The sequence below is a fragment of the Anopheles maculipalpis genome, chromosome 3RL, assembly GCF_943734695.1.
Source record: "Anopheles maculipalpis chromosome 3RL, idAnoMacuDA_375_x, whole genome shotgun sequence".
NCBI lineage: Eukaryota > Metazoa > Arthropoda > Insecta > Diptera > Culicidae > Anopheles > Anopheles maculipalpis.
Window position 1 is genome coordinate 42,040,287 of NC_064872.1, and position 24,237 is coordinate 42,064,523.

The 24,237-nt window shown below is 41.5% G+C and overlaps 2 protein-coding genes across 2 annotated transcripts in view; both read left to right on the forward strand.

The window, feature by feature from the left end:
* The window catches only part of LOC126565158 (Golgi phosphoprotein 3 homolog sauron), a 175,074-nt gene that overhangs the window by 98,991 nt on the left and 51,846 nt on the right, over window positions 1–24,237 (forward strand). The gene's annotated exons all lie outside the window — the stretch shown is intronic.
* The window catches only part of LOC126564682 (lachesin-like), a 48,462-nt gene that overhangs the window by 1,911 nt on the left and 22,314 nt on the right, over window positions 1–24,237 (forward strand). Inside the window, exons 2-5 of the mRNA XM_050221768.1 lie at window positions 11,579–11,685; window positions 14,704–14,920; window positions 17,384–17,542; window positions 17,838–17,966. Of these exons, the coding sequence (XP_050077725.1) occupies window positions 11,579–11,685; window positions 14,704–14,920; window positions 17,384–17,542; window positions 17,838–17,966 (612 nt within the window). The remainder of the gene's footprint in view (window positions 1–11,578; window positions 11,686–14,703; window positions 14,921–17,383; window positions 17,543–17,837; window positions 17,967–24,237) is intronic.

Genomic DNA, 24,237 nt, shown 5'->3' on the forward strand with positions numbered 1-24,237 from the left:
CGACACCCTCGGCATCAGGCACGGTGTGCGGTAGCATTATCACGATGCTATGCGGTCATGTTTTACATAAATACGACACACCAACATGTGGCTTTTTCGGTTGCTCGTCTATGGGTGATCCGGTTCGAGCGGCTTCTGTTGCGAAACATTGAAAACTGTGAACGGAACGGTCTTAAACCACCCTGCGTGGCACGGTAGCAGTGCATCTTTTTTGCTCTTTCGAACGAATTTTGACTCGAAAAGCTTCCTTTTGCAATGGGGGGTTTGAGTTCTCTTAAAGCACATTACATTGGTGCCAGAGCGTCCATTTGGTACCGTTTAGTGGTGTTGCTGTAAAACGATACGTTGCAACGATGAAGGTTTAGCTTTTAAGAGTTGATTTTACTACTTATGCATGGTAGAGGCTAACGTTTCTCGGTCACACTGCAACATGCCACCCTTTTGACCATGTGGGAGACTGAAGAACGCCTTGTAGAACGACTTGTAGATACGATGATTCAATCAACCCCATTCTTGTGGTCACATCCAGTAATCGAACGACCAAAACCTCCGACTAAATCACCCGCCCGTGATTCTGGATCGATTTGCAGGAAATACTTTGGTAAGGTAGGTATGATAATGAAGGAAATTCCTTGAAGTCTTCATATAACCACAAGCACTACAAGATGGCAAAAAGTGATCTGAAAAGCCATTTGGTTTGGTTATCACCAAGCACCATTGAAATGCCACCAAACACTATACAAAATACACCAAGCAAACACTTGCTTATTCGTTAGATTGTACTCAAATTGATGATGATGGTTATTTATTTAAGAAACTGATGAACTTGTGATTATGCTTAAAGCATCAAAATATTAGCAGTAAAAACAGAAATAATTCTCAACGGTTCTTATGCGAAAAAACTGTGCAAAAGGATGGCATTATGTCTTTAAAGATATCTTTAAAAAAATCATATTATAATTATAATTTTACCAAACTGAGCACATCATTAAATTACGACACTATTTTCAAAACCACCAATAATCCACACGGTACAATTTCCTGTGTATATCTTTACCATTAGTTACCCATAATTTGTAGGCTCACATAGAGGAAGTTTCGAATGAGGAAAGAATTTTCCCAAACGATATCGCGGTATCTCTCTTGATACCGTCAGGCGAAACAATGGGGTATGATATAATACTCGAGATAAGCATAATTGGATCATCTGTTTTCCATCTGAACTTTCCTCCGCGTATTCCTGGCAATTGTCGGCAATTGCTACGGGCCAACGGTTAGCCGAGGCCGGTTGCGCTCGGTTTAATATGCTTTATTCATAACTTTGATTATCTATTATCACATCCCATAAATCTCTAATGAGTTTTCACAATTCCCGAAAGTGGTTAAGAATGGGTTGAATTAAATTCACACTGCTGTATGCTTCACAGTCTCTCGCGTCAGAACCTTGAAGCTTGAACTGACTTCAGATTTGAATGAAAGGCAAATCGTCGTTCCATGGCTGAGTTTTCAACAATACCATATAATTCAACGTTACTACCTAAATGAAAGGAAAACGGTCGTGTTGAGGATTGTGCCATGAATAATATGTGAACCGTGTTTTATAGAATGTCAAAGGATAAGCGAACGATGTGCAAAACAAAATCGTATTGTAGGCGGGCTAATCAAATAATTATTGTAGCCAGCTCGTGTGGAAGATTATTACGGCACGTGTCTTTAGGATATTAATGAGCATGAAAAAATTCAAGCAGAAAGCATGGAGAAATTTAAGAAGAACCAATTTGATGCGGTCTATCCTTTGAGAGCGCAACCTTTTTTGCAAACATGTTTTGTTTGAAAATTGTTTGATTTACAAGGGCCAGATCTCGAAGTGCGCTTCAAAAGCTGTATTTCGTTTGGAATGTTTGGAATGCAAGTAATAAGTAATAGTAAATGACAGTAACAAAATATTTGTGCCAATAGACCATTGAGCATTAAATTACCACTTCTTGGCGAAGGTCATATCAAAGAAAACGATTGAACAATAAAATGTTAAAGAAAATAGGCGGTCAGTCGATAATCAGATTGTAGGACAGGACAGTCAGAACAAGTTTATTGATAAGTAATTACAATCTGAAGAACCAGTTTGGTTTCCTGCCAAGGTAATTCCTTGAACGTATTTTCTCATCGTCTTAATTTAATAAATTTTTGGAATTTTCAAATAAGCTGATCGAAAACCGCACAACTGTTACTAAACCGTTCTAACCTCATCTATGTTATGTAATGTCTTTGATAAAAATACACATTTTAAAATATACACACCCACCATATTTCCAATTTTAATTTATTCACCAAAAAACAGCCAGGGATTATAACTTAAAAGCTAAGCTTATATCTACCAAATAATTTAAGTATGGCTTGATGGGAGATATTTGCCACATGAAATATTAACTATTTCAAACCTTCTACAAAGGTTAAAAAAAGAATAACAGCTACTGCTGCTCGTGGGTTTATTGAAAACAATTGCAGAATAAAATAATCTCTTTAGCTGTTGAATTGCACAATTTGCATTACTCTATTCGAAATTCACAAAAAAATTAATCCGATATACCGATAACTTGAACGTGTTCACTAAATACTTTCGTGCAAATTGTGGGATTATTTAAACTATCGAGAGAGATTTGTTATAAAGGTGAAACACACGACACACACGCGGAAGAAAGGGTTAAACATAAAACGAACAATTATCGTCCAGCTCCCGACAGCCGAAGCCTTATTCCTGACCGACAATGCCATTTATCTTTCTGCCGATGGCAACATAGGCTCACGCGCTATAACACCCGTAACACAGCGGGAAAAACACCGACACATCAACGGAACATTCATGTGCATTCACATTCTCGATGCGTCTGCCACACTCACAATGCATTGCTTGTTTAATAAAATATTAAATTTTACAGCCAGGAGTATTAAATGATTAAAACCATTCACAGGAGTGGCTTTTAATTTGGCGTCCGTAAATTGTTTTTCCCGTTCGCCGGTCTGGCTGCGATGGCCCACAACACCCGACCACTCAAGCCGCCGTCAGTTTTTTGTTGTCTTCTTCCACCAGTGTTGCGAATCAAAAGCTACGAATAGCAACCGGTGGTCGTGCTACCGGCGGAAGCCGGGTGACAAAATTGACTCCGACGGGAAAACCAGGACAAACTTAATGAACGAATATGAACTTTGTTCAACGTGCGAGCCCCTGTGAGCCGAACCATCCCCCCCCCCCCCCCCCCCCCCCCAAACTGACAACACAGACGAGTGTCAATGTCAGTCGAGTGTTTCACTGTTATCATCACCACGGGGACCCTTTTTGATGTTGGTTTGACGTGGAAATGGAGCGTAATGCTTCGTGAGGTGGCGAGGGACGACGTACATGGTAATTGATTTCAAATGGCGTCGCACGACAAGCCGCAACTAGCTAAAAACTGCCCATGTGGTGCAAGAAATTTGAATCCTCCGTCAACAAAGGAGCAACGATTTTCCGACACTTTCCCGACTATCGAGCGTTTAGTCGGGATTGCCACAGACCATCCCAGCGGATAACGCTTTCAAACGGATGCCTCTGTTCGGGCATTAGGATATTTTAATGAAATAGTACGTCACTGCAGGCTGGACAATGATAGAGGAGCAATAAATTGATAGCCAACGATGGATTTGTTGTGTCCTCGGTCAGCGGGACGCCGAGTGTATTGCTTTTGTGTGTAGCCAGTCATTTAGAGTAATGAATGAACTTAGCATATGCACATTTTAGTGTGGCTGTGCACCGGTTGCGTGCTCTGTCAGCACCAGACAAATGCATCTTATTCAGTGCATTCTGCAGGGAACGCTATCAAATCGAACGTGGAGGCGATAAAGGGAAAATGTTTATGCTTTCAACGGTATTTTCTTATCCAGCTACCAAATTCCATCTTCGTTTATTCGGCAGTTTTTGTGCTACATTTAATCAAAAGGATCGTACCGAATTAATGGATAAAGGTATTCAGTTTTGTTCTCAACCTCTTATATCATCACACATTTCAACGATGGTTCGAAGTATTCGGTTTTTCAAAAACTAAAATGCATATGTTTCAAGTAACATGCATTCAATCGTTTGCATAATCACTACACACTTCTTTTCAATGATCAAACTTCCGGGGGTGGCTCCGGCGCCGGTCTTCAAACGGAAGGACCCGGGGTTCAAATCCCATCTGGACCGTTCCCCCGTAGTGAGAATTGACTACCCAACTACGTGGTATCGGCAGTCTAGTAAGCCATTTCGATGGCCGGCGTAACCTTAGAGGTCGTTAAGCCAAAAAGAAGGACGGGCCAGGTCGTATATAGCTGATGAGAAGAACATGTTGATTTTCAAAAAAAAATCAGCACAAGAAAGGCTGTAAATATGGCGCCGAGCCATAAAGTTGAAGCTAAATTAAAATGTTTTTTTCTTTTAACATCAGATGTGGTTTTTTTTTCGAAACGCACGAGTAACAGTTTAAACAAATTAAGATATTTGTTACAAATTAAGAGGAGGAAATCTTATGAGAAACTCAGTAGTATTTACCAGCCATCACACCGGTCTAAACACCGGTACGGTCTGATTCACACGGGCTAAAAGTAAGCTTTACTTCAGTGAGAGGATATAGACGTTTCAAATAAAGGAATTGTCTCCTGATGCGCTGCCACACCTTGGCTAGAGGCGTCTGGTGTATAAGACTCGCGATCACACAGACTGAACGGTTGGAGAACAATTCCAGGCCGTAGTTATCTGCTTCTCCGCCACGACGGAGAAGATTCCGCCTACCGGAATCGAAAGTAATTTGCACCTTAGACCTGAAGGATACAGCTTCTCCACCGACACCGATCTGCCATTGTCTCTGAACCGACATTTGCCATGAACGGAGACAGATTGTCCCTCATACCTCAGGCTAGAATATCGTGAGAGTCTCTAGTTAGGACGTCTGCATCTCTAGAAGCCGCACATCTGCACTCTACAACCACGCAGTCCAGCAATCAGGCCTAATAACCGTCACGCTAGTCCGCTGTGATCCTCAGAATAAACGTTAACTCCGAGCCAAGACAACGAACTACCGCGGCTACTGTAACGTTTATCCGCCCGGTTGGGCCGACGCTACGGACGACCTCTGCTTTACTATAAAAACTCAAGATTTCGCCGCATTTGGCATGCGTTGCATAGGCCCTCAGACGGGCCTTGACGATTAGGATTCGATGGGATTTGAACCCCGGTTATGTCGTGCAAATACCGGTGCCGCTGTCACCTCCACTATCTGCTATGGGATGCTGTTAAAAACAAACATTGCGTTATGAGATAAATCGTTTTAATTTCTTGAATATGTGACTTATGCTTTCACTGATTGCAAAAAAAAAAATCACATTGAATGTTTACCTCGAAAATTGTATCCATCACTCTTAGTGATACTTTTGTACCAGTAGAAATACCAGTGTAAATCCAAATTAATCACCAGACAGGCGACTTTCCCACGCTTATCAAAGTTATTCCTCCTACCCAAAATCCCACCCGGAACTAATAGCTGACCACGACAAAAATCATCATTCAACCATCTTCTCAACAAGAGAAACCTTATCCAAGGATCGACCAAAAAACCACCAAATGAGCCCTACCTAATCTTCTTGTTTATCGTTTTGTACGGAAACAGGAAACCATTTATCTTAATGCTGCTCGCCTCCATCTACATCATTTCCCGCAGAGCGCCTTTCAGAAATATCCCCCCGTTTAACACAACTCCGTGAACCGACCTAAAGTTCCTGTCCTCCCCTGCTCCAAACAGCAGGCTCGAGGCTCGTTCGGCATGGTAAATGCTTGCTGAGAATTAGGTTCCACTTTTTATGCACATTCAATTAGATTGTTTTTGTTACCCGAACCAAACCGCTCAGATTGTGACCGCTCGTTTCACAACTTTTCCATAGCCCTCCAACCATTGGCAAGCGTGCCAATCCGCTAAGCCACAGTAAACATTACATCAATGGGCCTCAACCTCAACACCGACGACACCGAGTCACGGGTGTATCATTTTGTGACACAAGAAACCCATAAAACGTCCTTCCTGACGACAGCACAAGCGTAAGCAGGGGTTGAGGTAGAGTGAGAAATGGAACGGATATCCTGATTCCCAAAGCAGTCGGTGTCGGTTTTGCGGGTCGCCCGTTGTAGCGGGTCGGAAAGGGTAATCGGAGAAAATCAAGACAACAGAAGCGCTGTGTCGTAACGGAAACCACTCTTCCCCACCTGTGGGGGCCCATTTTTCTGTGCGCTTTCGGTCGCGCTACGTTGACGTGATTATCGTGCTTTATGTAATTAAGATTTAATTGGTTAATTAGTACGTCAACGTCAACGTTCAGTTGATGAATAGAAATGGGACTTCCGGTTATAATTATCGAACACCTCCCCGAGGTGGATGTGCGCCAACAGGAAGCCATTTAGCAAGTTTTCTTCTTTTTTTCATTTCATCGTGGATTGTTGCTCAACGTTTTACAAATCCTTCTGAATACCTTACGCGGCGTTTATTCGCATTTTTGTGTAACTTTTTTATAGTGTTGCAATGGCTGCAATAGTATTGCGAAAAGTTATTCCTCTGAAAAGAAATTTGAAAATATTTTCCTTGAGTAAAACATTTTTTTAGCATAAAATTCGATACATTTTAGCGGTATTTTTTTTTTGTGCATTTAAAGAAGGTAATATTGTTATTATTACTATTATGTATTAATATTTTTACTCACATCTGCCGAGGGCATATAAGTTTTAAAGCTGAAAACATAGGGTCAGCCTCAAAACCATACAATCCACATACTACTATGTGTGAAAAGTAAGGTGACATTGGATGTCAAATTTCGCGCGCCAAAAGAAGACCCTTTGTTTTAATTTTTCGTTTGTCAATATGTATGTTTTTGACAGTTCTGCCACGTTTCAAGTAAACAACATCAACCCGGGTAGGAGTGAAAATTTGTTTTCGGAGCTACGTCAAGTGTTTTTGTCCATATTGACCATGTCCAACTTTGTGGAGCAGCGCGCATGTATCAAATTTTGTTTGCGCAATGAAATAAACGCTGTGAAAACATTGTGGATGTTACAAAAAGCCTTCGGGGAAGAATCGTCGAAGACAAATTTGTACAAATCGTACAGTGATTTCAAGAATGGTCGTGAGAAGGTCGAAGACGAAGATCCGGGGAGACCGTACATCTCCACCGACGACCCACATGTCGTTCAAATCAAAGATTCGATAGTCAACATTCGACGGTTGACGATACGAGACCTTACGGAAGCTCCGGCGCCCTGCAAATGAGGCCAAATTTGTGGAAAAACAATCTCCCATACGGCCATGATTTTGAGGGAGTTTTTCGCAACAACTGGCATCCATATTGTTCCGGAACCGCCGTATTCGCCAGACTTGGTACCAGGCGGCTTCTGGCTGTTCAACAAGCTAAAACGGCCGCTTCGGAGACACTGTTTTGACACTATCGAGGAGATAGAAGCAGCAGCGACGGCGGAACTAAAGGACATCCCAGCATCCGCGTTTTCCACCTGCTTCGAGGAGTGGGAGAAAAGGTGCATTGTATTGGGGATTACTTCAAAGGAGATGATCTTCATTTGGCCTTATAAAAAAAACTATTTAAGAAAAAACGCAGTCACTTTATTTTCCGGACACAGTAGTACATATTATCCTCAACTTTGTCTTTATTGTTAAATGCAGAATCTTAAATAACAACTTTAATACAAACCATTGTAGGATTCCTGGTATTATCCATAAGAAATAGTTCGTTTTTTTCACCGTTTATATGTACGTTCATAGACATTATTACATCTATACGATGTACAAAATCAACATATCGCTAAGAGCCATTTTTGAACTCGGCAAAATACATCTTACGTCAAACAAGTCAAACAAACCCTTTAATCAGGAGGCAGCTGGTTTTTGCGATCCATGTATTACGAATTTGTTGCTACTGCCTTTCACATCGGCATTACATCATATGCTTCAATCACCTTCTTCGTTTTCTTACGGTAATGAAGAGCACGTAATCGCTCGTATTTGGATAGCATTCATTGGTATTCATTCGCGGTGAAGTTTCAACCCAAAAGTTTAGCCCCAAATTCGACGATTGAGGAAAACTTTTCGGCACATCGAAAGAGCCAAACGAGTTGCCAACCCGAGCTTTCAAGAGACACTTTGGCGTTCCCGTAACTATTCTTTCCTGCGCAGTGACTGACTGACTGCTGTCGATGAAATTTCATTTAAAATCAGCCAAAAGTCAAGTTTATCAACAACAATCAATTGGCAACAGCGATAAAACACCGTTAATTCAATTTCAACTCGGTGTAGGTATTCCCAGCATCAAGCGTCCTTGGTGCACGTTCTGGAAATGTTCGGATGTCCTCCAGTGAGGACGATCTGCCATCACAGAAAATCGACACCGACACAATACGAACGAAGCACGTACAACATTTCATCACTGGCAACCACTCCTCCAGTGTCCTTTCGTCCTCCTTTTGCATCTATCAGGAGCAACCCCAAGAACAGAGAGAATCTTCAGCAATGTCTTTAGAAAAAGCTATCTCATGCTGTTGGCCCTGAGACTGACGTATGATAGGAAGAAAACAAACATAAAAAAGATCTCTCTCTCTCTCTCTCTCTCCAGTCACATGCTGGGTAGTGTATCTTACCGTATTGCTGCTCGTTTTGATCCAGCCGTACCCTTTCGACGATGTCCTTCCGGCATGATCCCTAGACAAACTCCGTGCTAACCAACTGATGTTACCCCGGCAGTTCTGTCGACCGACGACAGAAGTTTGTTATATTACGCAGGAAAAGCTGTTTCCTGTCTTGTCGAACTAGACAACCGGCAGTCGAACTTCCTTCCACGTGATGGCAACAACAAAAATTCCGCCCAATAACAATCTCCCAAATCCACAAAAAAAAGCCTTCTTGTACAGCATACCGCATCGATTTTTCAAGGATGTACCCGTACGCTTTTACATCTAGTTCAAATGATTTCTACTAATAATCTAATATCTTTACATTCCGCAACTTAGTAAAAACTATCATCTACACTTTGTCAATTTTGTGTTACCAGCTTCGTAGTAGCATTTGAAGATTTGTCACTGATGTCACTACATATACTGGCAAAGGTTTTCTAAAAAAAAAGATCCATTTTCCGAAACTTAGTACACAGTACGGAGCAAGTTGTAACGATACGTAAGATCGTGTGTCGAATACTAAATGAATATAAATACATGCACCCACGGATCCCCATCGCTCGCATCGCACACCTTTTTCGATCGATTTTGCTCTGAATGAGTTCAAAGCGGAGCACACAAAACGGATACAACAGTTCACTGTCGGTGAAAAACGCGACAACTTCGACCTTCGCACTTGTTTATCACTGGGTGAATATTTATTTGTACATATTTTATTGTCACTGTCGCTGTGTTGAAGTAGTTTTTTGTTTTAAACTTCTCCCTCGTCGCGTTCCCGCGAAGAGTCAGAGAAGGGCGGTCGATAAGAAAATTGAAGTCAGATGACTTTTGGCACTACCAGCCTGTGTCACTGTATGTGCGACGGTCGTGATCGGGAATACGGAAGCACGGGTTGCATTTTTCCTATTAGTCCTGTTTTTCTACCGATTTACCCGGCTGAAAAGTGTCTACGTTCACTAAAGACCATGTTTTCCACTATCGTACGTCTGGCATCAGCACTTTTAAACTTAACCATCGTGGAAAGAAAAAAAAGAGTGTCGACCATCTTTCTTTACTAGCGCGATGCTGTATCGCCATCGGCGACAGGATCTTGAACCGTTCGCTACCGAAATGCCACCTCCGGGTGTCATCCTGGAACAAAACCGAACGGGCTGGCGCCAACCAACGCCACCTTCACTACCTTGCTGTGCGGAAAACCGTCTGCAACCGGGTTTCAAGAAATTGATAACCATTGTAGCCATTTATCTTCGGCAATGCGGTTTCGACAACCACCCAACGCCAAACGGCGGCAAAAGACAAAACGCCGGAAAAGCGACCCCAGTTGGCAAGCGCTCAACCGAACCCTTAGAATCGAAAGTTCGAAAGTAAGATCCTCATAAGGGCGCGGGCTGGCTACCAAAAAAATTCTGTCAACAAACACACGCCACCGCCGTGCGACACCTACTAACGATGGAAGAAAAGACTTAAAATGAGAGAAAAAAAAACAAAACGGAGGTCAGAAAGCTGTTCGCGATAAAGTAAAATGAATTGTTTTGCAAGCGACAAAGTGTCTTGGCGAGATTACTTCACAAAAACACCGTTATCTGGTGGCGAGAATAGTGCGTTTTTTTTCGTGATATCGGGCAAACGAAAAGAAACTGTGTACGAAAAAAGTGTCGTTGAAAATTAAATCGTTACATTTTTTTGTAACAGAAAATTGCGCCACACTTCGCGTTTGGCTAAGGTTTTTTTTTTAGTTAAAGTGCTACTAAGCTTCGTATCATTTAAAACTAATGAAGCATTTTTTTTTTAAATGTCGTAATGACTGCCAGGCCATATTCCTTGAAATCTAATCTAATCTTATCTAGCTTAACAATTCATCAAACTTATATCCTATTTTGAGGGTAGACATTTCCTTCTCCCTCAATTCAACCTCAGCACCTTATCCCGGGTGAGGTAGGTATGGTTCTAATGTTGTCCTCTCTATGTCTGCTAATGGGGTATCGCCTTTTTGGAGCAACGTGCCATGGACACTATCAATTGGCTCCCAAGAAAACCTTTGTTGCGGATACTTTGTAGTGATTCGCCACTCTATATCATTGCAAGCATTTAGATGTTGTGGCTGGCGGCTCCACCATTGGCAGAACGCACGAGTCTGAAAGCCACTACACTTTGTAAAGCTACAGTAGCATCTAACCCACGCATTCCGCCAACAGTAAAGCCGCCAGTCACAACTACACGTCGTCCAAACCTAATTCAATTGGTTCGGTGATCTAATGTTGTCGCTGGCGACCCTGACGCCAGCAAAACGCAAGGAACCGACAGCCACAATAACCTTGTAAGGTTATGCAGAATCAAACCCAGACATTCAACCAACGACAAGGTCGCCAGTTACGACCTTAGATCTTCTAAATGAACTTTTACCGATTCTGGTGCCGAAATAGCTACTGGCGTATGTCGAAGCCACCGTTGCGAAGGTGTGATAAACAAAGAACAAAAACAACAAACAAAAAACAAATAAACAAACTACAATCCGATAATAGGACGATAGTGCGCACAATCTACGGGAAGGGAGTGGGCAAGGGATCAAAGGACGATTGTCATCTCTTTGACGAAGTCAAACAGAATCCGCGCATATTCGTAGTCCTTCTGTCACAGGATATCGCGCATCGGCACCGCCGGGGATCTTCCTGATGCCCGAAAAATGAAGCATTTGGAATTGGGGAAAAATCAGATTAAAAGACATTATTACACACTTTAAAACGTAAACTTATCGGGGTCTATGTTATCTGACACTTACTGTACCAAATAAATTACCAAAAATTATTTTTATCAATTTTTCCATCTTTTTTTTCCTTCTTACAGTTGTCGTCGAGGAACCAGAATTTACGGATGTTATAGAAAATGTTACAGTGCCTGCCGGGCGGAACGTCAAACTGGCTTGTTCCGTCAAAAATCTAGGATCATACAAAGTAAGTACGTTGGTGCGTAATCAAACATCCCATTACAACCGCCATTAGGATGCTCATTGCTACTGACGATCATTCAGTACAACGCCCATCAAATAAATGTATCGTTTTCCAGCAGAAGTGTAGAAATTACACCGATTTATGTTTCGCACGTGTTCTACATGCGTTCGCGCATCTAACGAGTGCTCCAAACAGCAAACAACCAAAAAGCAGTGTAGCAGGTTTGTTTTGCAAACACGAACCACCGTCGTTCATCACGGTTCAATCGGACGCACGAAACGTGTGCAAATCTGGTTTTATTAAAATTGTTATCTTTTAATAAAAAGATATCGTTCCTAATCGTGCCCATTGACAGCACCCCACGCTGTCTGTTGGCAGCCCAACGTTAACCCGCGAGTAGAACACGTTCCTTCTTTCGTCACTCGGTAGCACACGACGCGGGCAAACGTACGCAATCATGAATATTTTACTAATAAAATTTCACATTTATTTGCATTCTACCCGTTCTGGGATTTCATCTTACCGTATGCTTGGCTCTATATTTGAGAGAATATCCATCTGAAGAGAATTCAAGAATTGAGAAAACCTCAAATGATACGTGACTGTTCGTTATTTACATCATTACTTTTATAGACTTTTATTTTTTTCTTGGCTATCGTTTATTATTATTATCATTTAATTATTATAACTTTTGCAAACATGTGTTTGCAGAAGTTTTTACAAATGTAGAATCAAATGTCTTATCCCAAACATATTCAATCAGTACATACATTACTGATAATACAATTAATATGATTTATTTATCGTATAAGAGTCCATTTATCTCAAAAGTAAAAATAAGGTCAATAATATCTTCAACTCTATATGATAAAGACAAATATTTACCCTGCGAATCGACTTGGCAAAACTCAACGACGCCTTAAAGAGTACATCAAGGGTAAACACGGAAATTCCGTGCAATCCGTACACGTACGTCCATACAGCACGGCAGAAAAATGTAATCTATACAATAAAAAATAAAACAGATTCCTCCACGTACGAGTACATTTTCTTTGACCGTAATGTGCTCGTTCAGTTCATATGATTCTCTTTCTCCACGATGAACAAAGATGAAAAGAATCTCTTATCTCACGATATTACGAACACATCCTCCCTGTACAAGGAAAGGATAGATACAGGAATTCATGTACGCACACTTTGCTTAATAATATCGATTCGGTCAGTTCTCCCGAGGCGGAAAATCAAGGTGAAAGTAAATTATACGGATCAGCGAAAGCAAACCTCTTCTTCTGCGTGAGAGAAAAACTGTTGTTTAAAATACTTGCTTGCCGCAAGGTAAGCCCGCAAGATAAATTTAAGAACACTGGTACACTTTAGCGAAAGAAGCCACATATGCATGGGCTGGGAATTACGTGCATTACACTCGTACGATTTAATGCCCACGGGTAGCATCGTTCAACGCACAAATGGTAAACATTTCCAAACACATACCAAAGTCTAGAACTCGCGTCTGTACAACCAAATTGTTCCAATAGAAATTCAGAGACGTTTGTGATGGTACTCCCAGCGAATAAAAACCGTGCTTCTGAAGGAGGGGATCTTGGATTTTTAGAATCATGGACTCGTTTAGGGATGCTCCAATCAAATTGTACAAACTCTTTCTGCTTCGTCATGTTTGCCGTGGGCAGTAAGACATCGGATTATGAATTGGTGGGACAGTTTTATCACCACGAACGACCGAATTCGAAGGTACACAAAATAATGCTAGACCATTCATAGAATCCTGTCGACCAGCAACTAGCGTCTGGCGTATACGAAAGACAAATTTGTCAATAATCGAACAAGCAGCTGAGAAAACATTTCGCAATGACGTAGAGAATTGCAAAGCAAAGGTTGATTCAGCGTGTGGACCTTTTATGTTATACTGCTCGCCGCTATTCCTTTAGTTCGATATGTCTCAATCTGTTCGGGGATTGTCTGAACGTTGGGCTAATAAACTGTGGAAGAAAGAGAGAAATCATTCAGCTGAGTAGAAGAAACCACCAACAAGCAAGGGGATATGCTCATGTTTATTTCATTTTCAAGAAACTCAATAGCTAGAAGAGAAGTATATTGTAACAATGATGGGATATTGTGTATTCATGATATTATTAGTTTTCTGATTGAATATCAAGTTTAAACTTGCAAAATACGAAATAGCTACTTTATGTGATCTAAGCATTAATTGAGCTTTCTTACTCAATAGATTTTTAGTCCCAAAAACTGCAAAGCATCGACTACATAGATTCATACTAAATTACTATTACTTGTATTCTTATACGTCATCATAAAGCTCTTTCTGTCTTATCTGATACATGTTTAACAGGTTGGCTGATAAGTCCCCAGTCTGACACATAGAATGCGCCGCTAGTATTAAATGCATATTATTTTTATATAGCACCAACCTTCAAATGATTCGTGTCAAAATTTGACGTCTGTATGTCAATTAGTTTGTGAGACAGAGCGTCTTTTGTCAAGCAACTTTTGGTTGCTTGACGAACGAAAAAAGAACGAAGAAGAAAAAAGTGTTGTTCCACCAAGACAACGCACCGTGCCACAAGTCATTGAGAACGATGGCAAAAATTCATGAATTGGGCTTCGAATTGCTTCCCCACCCACCGTATTCTCCAGATCTGGCCCCCAGCGACTTTTTCTTGTTCTCAGACCTCAAAAGGATGCTCGCAGGGAAAAAATTTGGCTGCAATGAAGAGGTGGTCACCGAAACTGAAGCCTATTTTGAGGCAAAACCGAAGGAGTACTACCAAAATGGTATCAAAAAATTGGAAGGTCGTTATAATCGTTGTATCGCTCTTGAAGGGAACTATGTTGAATAATAAAAACGAATTTTGACAAAAAAATGTGTTTTTCTTTGTTAGACCGGGGACTTATCAGCCAACCTGTTATTACAAGTTCAACGTTACTGTATCATTTAAAATGTTGTTCAAGAATTACAATATTTAATTTCTCTATTTTCGACTTCAGGTAGCGTGGATGCACTTCGAGCAATCCGCGATCCTTACTGTACATAATCATGTAATCACAAGGAATCCTCGCATCAGCGTCACGCACGACAAGCATGACAAACACAAGACCTGGTTCTTACACATATCAAACGTACAAGAGGAGGACAAGGGTCGCTACATGTGCCAAATCAACACAGTCACGGCAAAAACGCAGTTCGGGTACCTGCATGTGGTCGGTAAGTACATTCGCAGTCTCGAAAATAGCATTTTTCCCTAAAAAACACTCGCCCCAGTTTCTAACGACGTTTGCTCACTCCCATACACCAAACGTCCCAACTTCACCGTGCTCATTTTGTTTAACTGCAGGCTGCATTTTTCTTCCCTGGAACGTGATCATATTGCGAACGAGCGTTGCTCCGTAATCACGTCGAAACGGGCTCAAAAAAGCCATTTAGTACTCCGCGAGCCAGCAATTTCAGCGCGGAAATCGATATCTTAGCTCGTATCTATAATCCATCAGCTACTCTGCTGCGTGGTGGCGCGTTCAGAATCGAATTAGGTACTGTGATTTTCTTACGAATGGTGTACAGCTCCGTTAGCACCTGTAAGTTGGAAGGGAAAAATTTAATTTTACTCTCCAGCACTGAAATAAATTGCCAACGGCGTGCTTCAAGTAACCGTGACAAAAAGGGCAATAATCAACTTATCCTACACGTGCAGAGTTTTTTTCATCTTTTTGTGTAAAAATGTACATTCTAATGAAAGCAAATATGGTTGGTTTAATCTTTATCCTACGTTGTAATCAATATTATTTTTTGAATAAAATAACATACTTTAGAAGCTTTTTTGCAGACACTATCGTCAGGTTTAGCGACGGAACTGGCTTGTTAAAACGATACCAGGCATTATTGACGGATTTTCTGAAGATTAATTGTGAAAATAATCCATCCAGCAGTATAAACAGACGACAATTGCTGTGTCGACGTGAACAATGCTCTTTATCAGCGCCTTTGGCTTAGCTTACGGTACCACCGTTTTCTACTTTTCACAAGAACGTAGAATGAAAAATTGAATCTGCACTGCATTTGCATACCGTAGCAGTATGGCCCCCGGTTTCGGTAATGTTTCTTAGGCAGCATTACGGTAGCAAACAGTCACAAGACTTTGCAATTTCGATTCTTCACGTTCGCGGCAAACTCTGTCGATGAAGCAACCGACCGGTACACTTTCTTCTGCACATTGTTTCCCTGTTGTGGATGCAGCCTTTTTTTTTGTTATTCCTTCACTGTTGCTACATTTCCTTTCCATTGAGAACCATAGAGCAAATCCGATCAGTCGGTACCGCTGCATCAACTGGCGCAAGAAAGTGATTCGATTTTGCACTTTTGTCGTTTGCACCGATGAAAAACGATAGGCATAATGAAGAACGGAAATCAATTTAAATTCAAATCACATTAGGATCATCGGCCGTCGTCATCCGATACATAAAATACACCGAACCTGGCCTTTACCCGGCGAACGCTCATTGTTGTGTGTTTTGGTTCACCGTGGCTGCAGGACATAGCATCTCGGCATCAGTAACGAGCTGCCTAACGCCTCCAAGATGTCGTCTATCTTTGTCGCTGCGGCGACTGACGATGGACGCATTGCTGGTGAATGGTGACCTAGACGCTTAGTGAAGGCAATCTGTAGCTGATGCAAGAAAAATATCCACCCTCCCAAGCTGCTGGCTAAACAGGAAAACGAACGGGAAAGAAAATACTCGAAACACATTCAGCGAAAACAACCTAAAGGAAACCTGTAGGATACTCGCCCGATGAATGCCGCGAGGGCTACGGCTTGGTGGGACGAAGAAAATGAAAACAATTTGAAAATAAACATTTATTTATTTTCATTTCCCTTAAGCGTGAAGCCGATGCAAACAATCATGGTTGCTGTTGGTGGTGGTACCAAGAGTAAGCTCCTTATTCATCCTTCAAGCCAAGAATTTTGCTGCAGAAGAACCGAAGGTTCACAGGAAAATTTGTATGTGAGCGAATTTGTTTCTTTTTTTGTGATTTTTTTTAGCAGAAATGTAGCTCCCTTCCACTTCATTGCAAAAGTATTTTTGGCATTTTTTCATAAGTTTTAAACCAGTAATCCGCTGAGCCACAACCTCAGCGCAAGCAGTCCATACATATGTACAAAAAAATCTACCAAACACTTGCTCAACCGCTAAGAACCGATGGTAGAAAAGCGTTAAGAAAAATAGAAACTTGATTGAAAAACATTCAGCAAAACTTTTGCGGTCGATTTTGACACATATTGTTCACGCCTTGCTGTAGTGTTGTTGTGTGTAGGTTTGTGAGGATTTTTTTTTCTTCAACAAGAATCAAGTTTGTTCGTCAACAAATTGTTGCATCTATTGTGTGAAAGTATTCCGAAGAACGCATCGGAGGTTTGCGCCTGTTGATGAGAGTTTGTTAGAAGAATAAAACATACTTCACGTTCATAAGCATTTTGCATTGAGTTTTCATAACAGATGTTTCCCCAATATTGGACAGCATCCACCAGATTGCAGTACTTATTCATTTGAAATTCGTTTCTTAGTATATTGCCCCAAAATTAAACCTTCTTTAATATAGAAAGTATATAAAGGAATGCAAATAAAATGTTTTTTTCTTTTTCCAAAATATGTTCATTGTTCTCTTTAAACACAGTTCCACCGAACATTGACGACTCCCTTAGCTCAAGCGATGTTATCGTCCGGGAGGGATCCAACGTGACGCTTAAATGCCGAGCCACGGGTAGTCCAACACCCACAGTAAAATGGAAGAGAGACGACAACTCTAAAATAGCCATTAATAGATCGTTAAACGGTAAGTGTGTTCTACTTACATACACTAAGGCAAGCAACAAACTACCACTGCTTCTGGCAGAATATTACAACCAAAGCAAGGACACCCACCGTCATACAGTCGTACAGGCAAGAGGTTTCTCCCATAGAAACTCTGCTATCGGCTGCACCGTCTTTCGCCTGCATTAATAAATTTCTTACCTTTACCCCGCATCCAACCGCCTTTCGAAACGCCACACCACGATGGAATCGAATTCGAAAACCGGACGCCCCGTGGACGCAAATACGCCATCCTCTCATACCAAACGCTTCTGCAGTGCTAGAGTGGGAGGGGAATTCCATTGAAATTACGAAAATTTCCCGCCTGGACATGGGCGCATACCTCTGCATTGCATCGAACGGTGTGCCGCCTACGGTGTCAAAGCGAATTAAAGTCAGCGTTGACTGTAAGTACACACAACATGATAACCTTCGTGCAACATTTCCTTCCCTGCTGTTTCGCTGTACTACGCTGCACTACCAACACACTGTTGCTGCCCATCGTTGTCGAATGTCATTGTGGTGTAACTGCTTAAATTAAAACCAATTTACATTTACCATTAAATTACACTCGGGCGTTCTTTGCATTAGCCTTCGCGGGTGGTGAAAAACAACACAGCACAGTAACGAAGCAACAAGCAACACGGAATGCGAATGTGATCCTCCACAATATCCATAAGTAAAAACTGAACAATAACAAAAAACCGAAAGAAACAAAAAAAACAAGCTCCAAAACACAGTGAGCAACAAACCGTTCGAAAATAATTCCATTCCGATGCGGTTGCCTTAATGCTGAACGGTGGAAGGGAAATTAAAAACACTAATCGGCCATTTTCCCTACCGTTTTCCACGGTGGGTTGGCGTAGGGAGGGGGCTGGAATGTCGCTCCCTCCTGGACTGGAATGGATCAGCTACTTAAAACCATTAGAGGTGTCAGCCACGTTGTTAGCACAACAGTGCCAACAAGCTGCCCGGTCCTGACCACGAGTGGATAGGTGATTTTGACGGGGATTAATTTGAATTTTATATTGCGCTTCCATTTCGCCGTTGTTCCAGTGGCTTATGTCAATCGTTTGGAAAGCGATTTTAGCTACCGATCGTTTGTTGGGAGTACTTCTTTTTTTTTGTTTCTTTAACATCCGTCGATAGCACGTGCTGGAAATTACCATTCCACAGCTGATAACATTTATATTGGTGTTTACATAATTGATTAGCCGTTTTAAGAAAAACCGAAGCAGGTTTCATTCGATTTTAATTAAAAATACATATTCATTTTTCTTACAGTTTTCAAAGTTGTGCGACTGAATAGAGGTTTTACAATACATAACTCATTCTATTTTGATATAATTGAGTCAAAATCCGAGACAAAAACTAATATTTAAATCAAACTACTCAACCAAATTTTCCGAGCGGTAAAGCGGCAGAGATTGAAAAATTAACAAAGCATCTTCTACTGCTAGTTATTTATAACTTAGATAAACAGATAAAGCTTCTGAGTCTGATGTTTGATGTAAAAAATACGGACAACTCATACTCATGTTATAATGCTAAACGATTGAATTTATAAAACGTTATTCATCTTTCTATATTAATCCTTAGCTTAACTATTTCAAGTTACTAAACTGTATGTTGTTTTGTTATACAGTTCATCGATATTTTTATTCTCACATTGTAATTGCTTTGTGTCCCTTTTGAGCTCATCTGCATCTGCCTTGCTTCCATTCAATATATTTAATCAATCAAACTATATGTGATTAAAGATCCACCCGCTCCCACACTCCAACAAAAGTCTCCCGGTGAAGGATGACACACACATTAAATGGCACACTATAAAAAGCAACTCAATCGATTGTAAGAACGCGTTCCAATATTAAAGTCACCACTTTCACTTTAAATATCTCTAGCTCATGCTGTACTGTAGCAATTTGAAGCTAAATCTTTTGAACGTACGCCAGCATGGAGTGAAATGGTGAAAAGAAAAATGTAAATCTTGCTAGCGGAAATAGAAGAAAAATGGGAATCATTGCCAGTGATGCTTTGAATCTCTTGCAATAGCGTAGGGTTCGATTCGAAAGACATCGAATACCATACCCATCTCGTCTTTTACTCGTATCGATCACGAGAATGCCGCCGAAAGCGATGAAGAACACGAAAATCACGCAGACTATAAAGACGCCACCGTGGGAAAGCTTTGGTGCGAATAAACCTATATTTGGGTGAACGGCGAATTTAACATAGCCGCTGAATTACGATATCTTCCTTGCAAGTAAACCGTCGATATTCATTGACGGCGTGCGAGTGGCATTTCTGAACTGTTGCCAACGACCAGAGCTGTGGTAAGCTCCGGTATGCGGAAACCGGAAAGCAGGACAATGTTACATGATGATGGGATAAAAAATTAAAGCTACACTGCTTGAAGCATTGAAGGCTGATCCTGTTCCGGATTTCTCCCGCCTCAAGAGTCGTTTCTATTTCTCCAACAGCGACTCTTTCCATCAAGCTCGTGTGTTGGCACAGAAGCGCAAACTTACAGCAGCTATCTTCACATGCTGCTCTACCATGGATGGAGAAAACTCGCCCTCTTCATTGATCTGCCTATGTTGGCACTGCACATCACTACATCACTCCCAATTCCTCTGCTCCTGTGCTACTAAAGAAATTCAACACTTCAACACCCAAACCCCTAAGTATTGCTCTGTAAAGGATCAACCGTTAAGTTGGTGTGGATTGGTACGGAACCGAATTTTCTATACCCCGGGGGCACTTTTCGTAGGACTGGCTGTGTCTACGAATCTCGATGGAAGTTGTTTCCGTGGAACTTCTGTTGGTGGTATATTGGGGAGAAAGATACTCAATAATGCTACCGTAATCCCCCCCTTTCCCCCAACATCACTACAAGCTAAAGGCAAAAAGAACATTCCTTTTTTTTTGGTAGGGTCCTATGGTCCAATTCACGGATGAACGGATGATTGGGAAGGTGTGAACGAAATAATAAAAATAAATATTTGAGGTAAAATCAACTGCACCATAGTGCGGCGTTTTCCGTCGTTAGCAACACCCTACTCAAGCTACCCTGCCCGAGGACAGGAACACAAAAGGGACTAAACGAAGAGGAAGCACTCGTTGTCTTCCTACGATGTTGCTTATTCAAGGAAGATTCTTGCGCCGTTGTAGGAAGGCTTTTCTGAACAGTTTCTGCCTGGACTGTGGCGCGTTTGGTTCATGGCATCTCTGGCCTGCCTAACCCCGGTACGACACTTCCGATGAGGTGTACGTGAGGCATATATGTAGGCGACCCTATAGAAGGTTATCGACAAACGAATGTGGACCGGAAATGGTACGACAACCGTGAGCGAAGCAAGAAATTACGCCAAAAGACTTTTCCTGTTTTCTCAGCGCTGATTTGATGCTCGGTTGCGTTTGAACACCGTGTGCAGGATTGTTGCCGCCATCAGGTTGGTAGCATCAGTGGCTTAATAATCTAAATTACACAATTTAAGGCAACATTTGATTGAGACTGAATAGTTAGAAGAACTCAAGCAGAAACACTGTTTGTTGGGAAGGAAGTTAGTAGTGCACCAAGGGAAACAACGAGGATGCAATCAAATAAATTGCCATTTTTCTTCCGTACACCCCAACCCATTGGCATATGGGTTGAGGATTGATATTTTTTGCTTTACTGTCCATCCATCCATCGGAATGATTTCGATGTACTGAATGTATGTTGGTCTACTGTATCTATGGTTAAAGGTTAACCGGCTTTGTTCGTGTAGTCAACCTGTTAAATGGTGTCGAAAATTACCCCTACGATGTCTCGGTTGGCTTGTGGCACGTATGGCCATTGATTCTCACAAGGATGGGTACTGTAGCTGCGCTACCTATGGCAGGGTTATTTCCCGAAACACTATCGTGATGCCTCCTGCCTTCCTACACGCAGCTGAAACACCATCCGCACAGGGTCAAAACTAGCCAATCGACAACCTCCGGCAACATAATTGATGATGCAGCATATCCTCTGCCGGTGGGATAACGATTATTGCTAATGAAGACAATCATCATTTACTGATCCAGTCGGGCTCAGGCGACCCAAACCTCACCCATCTGCTCTGGAGGGGCGTTTCCACCGCAACGAAGGTCGAGCGACGAACGACCTGCTTACGATGCTGCTCAAGTGTGCTTGTACAAATATGGCAAGATTAGGCTAGCGAACGCATACCAGCAGTTGACCACATGTCGGTCAGTGCTGCTTTGATGCTGCCCATTAAATGGCACTTCAAACGCTGTCAATCGATCCGGCTAAGATGACGTCCGGCAGAATGATTTAACACTTATTTGATGATACTTTGATCCAGTTTTACTTAAACAATTTTATTAAGTAAGACGAAGTGTTTATAAGACGAAATATTTTTTCTAATTATTATGAGCTATTTTTCATTCAATAAAAAAAAAACTATCGTATTGGACCAACCATAGTCATACAATTTTATATGATTTTTAGTGTAAAATATAATATAATAAAACATTATGACTATAAATTCGTCAGTTTTGCTGCTCGCAAGAACACTTGGTCACACTGATCCAAATTACCTTAAGATTTTTTTTTATAATAATCACCGCTACGATCATTCTATTATTACATTCTTATAATTACGATTAGTGGATTGTTATCAGTAAATGTTATATAAAATTTATAAATTCCTTTTTCTACGAATGGTTATTAAAAAATTAATAAATGATTCAATAAATTATTATGATTTAAATATGATGTATTTTCTTGTATAAACCTTTCAAAACAACTTCTACCAGTACGACAACATATCAAAAATAATATGTTCAACAGAGAACAGTTTCAATTGCTTGTTTTTCTTTCCCCAAGCTAAATGATGTTAAAGATTAATGTCGTTCAAATCTTGCCCTCTCGTTGTAATGCGACGGTTCGTGATTATTGGCACTTTTGGCACCCGAAAAAAACAATACTGCTTTGTACACCAACCATTAGCTGTTGTGCAGATTTCCTGCCGACCATCAAATGACTGCGCTATCTGGCAATCGGCTTAACTAATTACCTTCTTTACCAACCAGCAACAACTGGCTGAAACAGCACGCGAAGGCAAAGTTCTAACGCGAAAACGCCCATCATTCCATTGCATCGCTCTAAAGTGGTACCCCGAAAAGAGTGGCAGACAAAGTCGTAAGCGCGAACTGTCTAAGCCTCAATTTACATAATGGCCGTTACAATAATTTGTTCCAGTTTGGCTCGGGGGCCCGTTCCACCGCCCAGCGAAACTAGCATGCCGCTCTTTCGCTCTTTCTTGTTGCTTACCCACATGCCACGCTTTGTGGTGATGTGTCAGAACAATCCTTACCTTCCCGATTCTGCTTTGTGTCTCCCTGGAGCATCCTCCACAATCTCACAATCGTGAAAGTCAAAAAAGGCAACCCTAGGTAGCTTCCGGCGTGGGCGGCAAAAACAACTTTCAACAAGCCGGTGGAGCCCATTGCCAGGCCCATTCCGACCACCCGCAACGTGTACGCGGTTGAGAATGTTTGAGTGGTGTAAAATTAAAGAACGAGTTTCCAACCCTCCCCCAACCCCCCCATAAAGCACCATATTGGCGACGACGGTTTGGGAGGCAGTTTGACCAAAAACAAATGTAAAATTTGTTAGCTGCACGCCTTCATCCCTCATCACTGTCCCAGTCAAGGGGAGTAACACCGAAATCCTACCACGAAAATGTTTGCACGATGTAGACATAATCGTAAAATGAATCGCATAATAATTTTAATGCTAGTCATAAAATCAACACTGTGTAGACACTGCTGGTGGGAGGTGGTCTAGCTAAAAACAGTGAAAACGCCCCACATTCTACCACCGGGAAAACAGACAATTCAAGCCCCATGGGAGGCTTGATGGTTCCGATGGCTACGGTCCTGGAAATCTGCAACGAATTGCACCAGTTTTCTATCGCACTTTGCGATAGGCCACAGGGGAGACAATGAGCGTAGGGGAATAATGTTGGACACTGTTCAGCACCCTCAAAGCGATGCTTTTGGGCTATGGAACAAAGTCCTTGTCCTGTCTTCGTCATCCACATTTAAATGCACACAGATGAAAGGAGTTTCGTGTAGTGTTTCAACACAAAAAAAGGATTTCTTGCAACGCCAAACTCCATCTTGTCCAGCATTTCACACCAAGCAAGATGTAGCTCGTCATGAACTTAAGCCTTTGGCATGGGCAAATATCCCTAGCGAACAAACTTTTTTTTCACGAACTACGAACTGCTACGTGCGTCGATTCCAATATGAGTTTCCCATTTAGTCACCGGCCGCATGATGAAACCTGGAACTTTATTCCCGAGGCGAGTGTGAACCTAACGTAAATAATATTCACCTACCTATAGCTATAGCGCACGGATGGCAATGGGGTTGATTTAATTAGAAGATTCTGACATACCAGGCATTAGCCGAGCTAGCCTTAGCATTCGAGAAAGGCGCGCATTAACACCAAAGGAAGCGCTGCTACAATCAAATCCAATCAAACTGTGCCCTTAATTACATTTCTAGTTAGCGTTAGCTAACATCTGGAGAAATAATGAATGAAGGAAGATAATGCGGATAATCAAGTTCTTTCTCGCGATCAACAAATTTTACTTGCAAACAAAATTGTCAGCTTATGAA